The sequence below is a fragment of the Gossypium hirsutum genome, chromosome D08 (genome assembly GCF_007990345.1).
Source record: "Gossypium hirsutum isolate 1008001.06 chromosome D08, Gossypium_hirsutum_v2.1, whole genome shotgun sequence".
Taxonomy (NCBI): Eukaryota; Viridiplantae; Streptophyta; class Magnoliopsida; order Malvales; family Malvaceae; genus Gossypium; species Gossypium hirsutum.
Genome location: NC_053444.1, coordinates 58,711,947 through 58,718,085, shown reverse-complemented (window position 1 = coordinate 58,718,085; position 6,139 = coordinate 58,711,947). Strand labels below are relative to the sequence as shown.

Genomic DNA, 6,139 nt, shown 5'->3' with positions numbered 1-6,139 from the left:
CTATTGACAACGTCGCTAACGTTTGTGACATTTTTAGAAATAAACGCCGCTAAAAGTCATGACCTTTAGCGACGCTTTTACAAAAACGCTGCTAAAAATCATAACCTTTAATGGCACTTCTCCCACAAACACCGCCGCTATAGGTCATGACTTTTAGCGGCGCTTTCCCTAGCTTTATCAATAAGCGCCGCTAAAAAACATGATCTTTAACGACACTTTACCCACAAACACCGCTAAAGAACATGATCTTTAACGACACTTTACCCACAAACGCCGCTAAAGAACATGATCTTTAGCGACGCTTTTATAACAAACGCCGCTAAAAGATACATTCTTTAGCAACGTTTATAGAAAAACGCCACTAATTTTGACAAATTTGTAACACCGATTTTTATCCATATACAATCCTTCCTATAACATAAAATCCAACCAAAAACAACAAATTTAAATGATACTTCAAATTCAATAAAAGATATATGATATAAATTGATAACTGAATATTCTTACAAAAATATTAAAATTAACAATGTTAAAAATATTCTTACAATAACTAAAGTACACAAATGTTTACACAATCACCTCCCAGAAACAAGGGCAGCAGTAACCATAAGAAAAAAAAAAAAGAAAAATACACAAATCCAGAAACAACAATTTTTGGCAATCACTTTTTCAGGAGTAATACCGAAAAAATAACCCCCTGGTTTCAACAAAAATGACACATTACTTAAAAGTCTCCTTGCTTTGTCTTCAATTTCAAATCTTAACTGCAAATAGAAGAATAGAAATGCACTTCAGATTCATCATATTTGTTCACATGACAAATCAAAACCCAATGTTCACAACTTAAACTACACAAAATACCTGCAAATGCTGCAAGCAACAGACTAGATCAGCCTAAATGTCCTTCTCTTGCAACAGGGTTTCCAAATTATCCTGTCAAATGAATGTGCTGTCAAGGGCAGGAGAAGAGAAAATCATTGAATAGATTCAACCTTTTTAAAAGTTAAAGGCTAAACTGCCACTTTTACCAGAATATTTTTCTCTCTTTTCTTTTCTTTTTCAAACCACATTCACAAAGTTAAAAATAAACTCAATTTATGTCATTAATCCCTGTACTATGCATAAATTGCAAATTTAATTTAACTACTTTTAAAATTTTGAATTCCAAAAAACATATGTTAAATTCTATTCTTTTCAAGATCTTATACAACAAACATATTATTATCATTAAAACGCCTAGCTATTAGCGTACTTACCTTCTTTAAGTGCTTCAATGGTTGACAGAAAATCCTGACGCTCTTTCTCTAGGCTAGACATTTTCTTTCTGCAAAATTCAGAATGAACAAGATGCCCTATAACTATTAGAAGAATCAACATGAAAATATATCCAAATGAAAGTCTAAACCTGATAATATATAGCAAACGGAAGGAAACAACATTAAACATTTCACACAGGAAACCTACTTAATAAGCAAATAACTAACAATTAAATATCTCCCACCCCACAGGCACACATATTCTTTTTCTTCCTTTTTGGTTCTTTAGTTGTAATAAGTAACAATAATAAATGTTTCTCTATTAATAACAACAAAAGTAACCTTCAATTTTGCAAACTATTTAATCTAATGGTAGAAATTTATAACAAAGTTATTTGTAATTATTAAATTAATACTTTTTTTGTCTTTCCACTTTTCATCCTTGCTACCAAAAAGTGCTAGCCTTTTATCACATGCCTAAATTTCACCTTTAATTTTTAGTACATATTAGCATGTTACAGCCACGCATATTATGCACAGAAGTTTCCCAATCTCTCACCATTATTATCTAGAGGGGCAGATGTTTTATAGAGAACAGAATGATATTAGAAAAGGAATAAAAACTTCACACCAATTAAAAAGTTTATTACCTTCTCCTCCAAACCAATGACTTCAGAAGCCAATATATTGGCACGTTCATCAGCAGCATTACATTCCAATCGTGCATTTGTGTATTCCATTTTAAAAGACTCAAGTTCTGCCTGCAGATATTAAACATCAGACAAGGAAAGAAAACATTAAAAGAATACGCAAAATAAAATGCCAGAAGTTTGTATATTTGTGACACATAAATCTCCTCCACCCATGCAAACCTCATGAAACAAAGAACACAAGAAGATAAAACGCAAATCAGCATACACACAGCACCGGATTTTACAATACAGCACAAAGCAGAGCTGCATCCTATTTACCATTCTTTTGCTACCAAAGAGAACCACTGCAAACAAAGGACTTACTGAACTATCCACACTGCATCACCTAATGAGCAGATTACAACATCAAACTAGCAGTGCACCCTTTGCTTATTTCCCTGTGAAAATAACACTAACAACGATATAATGCTTTTACTTCCATCATATTCTTAGCCATCATAAAAATCTCCACCTTTCTAGATCATTTTTATAGACTAAAGTAAATATACATACACACATATATCTTCAAACAAAAGAATGCTACTTCTCTTCCTCCTCTAATTAGGAATAATGCCCGTCATAAATTCCTATAAAAACTGTATATCTCAAATTTCCTACACTCAAAAGCCCAAATTCTCAGCAGAAATCTCCCTGCCCAAGCAGAACATTAAACTTTATTCGGTATTTGGGCAATCATAGCCTTAAAAACCTGTTTGAGCTCAGCTAAAGAGGGAAAAAGCAGTTTGCGAGTGGTAGCACATATCATAAAATGATGAGTGAATCTCATAAACTTGATTTTTTTTGTACCAAGTTTTCTGGTTAACAGGTATGAAGAAAGATGCAAGAAATAGGAACGAAATCTATGTGCATAAGTGGACATATGAAATACACCACACAAACGCACCTAGACTAACCATATGATATGACTCAAGCAATATGCAGTCCCACAAGATTCAATTATTTTACGAAGAACTTAAGCTGATCATAAGTACCCTAAATATAACATGATACTAACCAGTAGGGCCTTGATTTCTTCCTGCAACTTCTCCATATCGGATTTTAGCTGGTTGACAACACTTCTCTGGGAGAAAAAAAAATGTGTCAACAGATAGCAAAGGCTACTTAAAAAGATTCAGAATAGTGAATGGGACAATGAAAATAGATTGAGTGCCTTTCAGAATTTTATAGTGAAAAAGCGTCCCACCCTTCATCCATTCCAACATAGAAACAACATACAAATGAAGAAAACACCAGTTCTCAAATCAATTTTATAGTGAATCGATATTTTTCACCACGTTTATCCTTTTCTGAAGCATGTGATATAATCATCATCCCATATAAAGACATAGATAAATAGTTGAAAGATCATAAAAGTTATATGAAGGGGGAAGTATATCTTTTGCCAATGATAGAGATTGAATCAATTCATCTACTTGCCGTGCAAACATGCAAACTACATCTGCTACATTTCTGGTTATCCAATCTTCATGTACCCTGCAGAATTGGGAAAATAATTATAGTGCATTAAAACAAAAATTGATATTGACAAGTTAAATATGAATGGGAAATAACATGAATGCAAAAATTAATACTCGAGGAAATTGACAACTTAGCTATCTCAACCATGGAAATGAATTAGATATCGAATAAGAGAGATTACAGCAATGAAACCAATGAATTCTTCCAGGTGTCCAAATGATTTTTTTTTTACTGAATCTTGCAAAAGCTGACAATCCAATTCTAACAGCAATTTCTGTTTTATCCTTCAAGCATGTAAGTTTTATAAATGCCAAGTCAGGCATATTATTCATTTATAACTATCATTCAAGAGTATCAATGTGCTTTGGCTTTGCATTTCTTTCTTGTTTCAATTTCCTAGTTTACATATGTATGTGCCATTGGACTTGTTAAGTGAAGAATGAGAACCAAATTTTTTTCAATGACTACAGGACATAAGACCAAGAGCATCAAAAGTTTCCAAACATGAAACAACTAATCTATTAAGCAAGTCAGAAAATCAACGAGGTTATTGTTTTAGCTAACAGTGGAACAAGGAGACAATTGAGATCAATTGAGACTAACCTCGGCTGAGATGCAGAAGTTTCACGACAATCAGAAAAGATCACCTTGATATACTTATGTAAGAGCAAAAGGTGAATCCTCAACGTGTCTTGTATAAATAGAAGTGCACTAGTCAAAAATCAATATGTATAAATCATATTTATACACTATGTAATTCTGATTTGATCAATATGTATACACTATGTATAAATCAATATGTATAAATCATAACCAATGATCTAAATAAACATATAAACCAACCTATCATGACCTTCCTTAACCCTTAGTTTCAATTTAAGACACTGCCATACAAGGATCTAAGACACTATAATCACAAGAATCTAAGACACTGCCATACAAGGATCATTTCAAGACTAACAAAATTTGACAATAGATAGTTATTTATCCAAAGAAAGGAAAGGAAAACAAATGACAGCATTCATACTAGCAAATTTTGCAAAGACAAACCCTTGTTTATTTGATGAGCAATATATAGTATTAGCAGCACAAATTCTGAGATTTATTCCTTCAGTACCATCCTGTAATTGAATAAATTTGTATTAATAAATAAACCAACCCTTCTAAACTCCTTTCTTTTCAAGTAATAAACACCAATACATACACCAATGCATCAGCGTCAGCCGCTTTTAAGAACGCAAATCACATGATAAAATCACATTTATCCTCATATAAAAGGGAAAACGGCATCACCTTCTGGAACAAACCTGTTTTGCTGTAGTTATCTGTCTCATTTATCCTCTTCTCCACTCTCACAGTACGAACCTAAATCACATGACAAAATCAGAAAATGATCTATTCTAGAATCAAAGCGAAAACAAAGAAAAAAAACAGTAATGGTGACATTAATCAAAGTAATAATCAAAATAAATAATCAAAGAAAAAAAACATAAATCAAACTACGACAGCATTGCAGAATCCTGTGACTAAAGGTAAGAAAAGTCAATCTAGCAGGGTTAAGTTTTTTTTCTTCTTTTCCAATAACTTGTGGATTTTTCTGATTTCTTTTCTTTAATTTTTCTAACCCAAGTTACCAAACAAAAAGATGTTTGGTGTTTGATTTACGTCCATAACGACTCTGGTTTCATTGGTTTTGATTTCTTATCATTTCAGCTTGAAACCCTTGTATTTTATCAAGTTATAGGACACATCCATCATCATGAGTTTTGCCTCACTGAACAAGCAATCACCTGCGCCCATTGCCTCAACCTTGTTTTCACCGTTCGCGGATTATCACCTTCACCAATTCACCAGATAAAAACGAAATCAAAATCAATAAAATCAGACCAAAGATGGTGTAAGTTGGATTGAATAATGAGAGACAGACCAGGGCCAACAATGGCGTGGGGACTGCCAATAGGGGAAGGAATACTATCACAATCCGATACAACTGAAGGAGGAGAGGTGGAAGGCTTGGAGATGGCGTCGTTGTAGCTCTTATTAACAGCATAATAAAGACCCAAAGCAGGAAAAGTATCGGACAAACGTGGATCCACCTCAGGGGAATCAAACCCGAATCCCAACTCAATTTATATAATTTCAAAATTTTTCAATGTATCTGGAAAAATAATTCAAATAAGAAACTACCAGATATCTTCGATGAAGCCATATTGTAATCGCCAGCTTCTGCCCGGGCTTTGAAGTAAAACACCATTTTTCCCTTCCTTTCATCTCTTGGGAGAGACAAAATTAGGGTTTTCCTCCCTTCGATTAAGGAAATATTGGGAGACCAGCCTATCTCATACCATGGTTTAAAAAGTAGGGTAAAGTCGCGATAAATTACCCATAGTTGCAGCGTTTTTCTTCCCCCTTTTTCTTCTTTTTCTTCATCTCCCTTTCCTTAAAAAATTTATAACGGAAACAAAAATACCAAACACATTATCTCTTTTTTTCCCTGCAAATACCGAACAGAACAGAAGTCTTTCTTGACAAAGAGAAAGCACAAAAAGGAATTCCAAAAACCTTATCCGCTTTGGTAGAGGAGATCCTTTTGGAGATTTCAGGCGGGGAAATTTGGGGAAAACAACGCAAACCCCGCTATTGTTTATCTTTTGTTATTTTATTTTAAACAAAACAACCCTTAAACAATAAACCTCATAATTTTAATAAAAT

General features: G+C 33.4%; 1 protein-coding gene across 7 annotated transcripts; it reads right to left on the bottom strand.

Annotated features, from left to right (window-relative positions):
• Positions 1-461: 461 nt before the first annotated feature.
• LOC107929383 (uncharacterized) lies at positions 462-6,139 on the bottom strand. Of its 7 annotated transcripts, XM_041098605.1 has the most exons (13): positions 5,990-6,139; positions 5,615-5,866; positions 5,355-5,523; positions 5,218-5,264; positions 4,721-4,792; positions 4,455-4,548; positions 4,031-4,118; positions 3,345-3,442; positions 2,964-3,029; positions 1,907-2,013; positions 1,257-1,324; positions 862-949; positions 462-764 (listed from the first exon to the last, which is right to left on the bottom strand). In XM_041098605.1, the coding sequence occupies exons 2-11, from the start codon at positions 5,696-5,698 to the stop codon at positions 1,310-1,312; spliced, it is 840 nt and encodes a 279-aa protein (XP_040954539.1). In that variant the 5' UTR covers positions 5,699-5,866; positions 5,990-6,139; the 3' UTR covers positions 462-764; positions 862-949; positions 1,257-1,309. The 7 variants fall into 7 exon arrangements, with proteins under 7 accessions (XP_040954539.1, XP_040954541.1, XP_040954537.1 ...); XM_041098607.1 differs by lacking the exon at positions 4,455-4,548 and having other exon boundaries at positions 4,735-4,792; XM_041098603.1 differs by having other exon boundaries at positions 5,615-6,093.

Bases quoted from the DNA above. Each gene is read 5' to 3' on its own strand.
- LOC107929383 (XM_041098605.1), bottom strand. From the start codon at position 5,698: ATGAAAGGAAGGGAAAAATGGTGTTTTACTTCAAAGCCCGGGCAGAAG. The intron at 4,549-4,720 runs GTGATGCCGTTT...ATTCAATTACAG, and splicing joins AAACAGGTTTGTTCCAGAAG to GATGGTACTGAAGGAATAAA. The intron at 3,030-3,344 runs ATATACTTCCCC...TTTTTCTCCCAG, and splicing joins ATCTCTATCATTGGCAAAAG to AGAAGTGTTGTCAACCAGCT.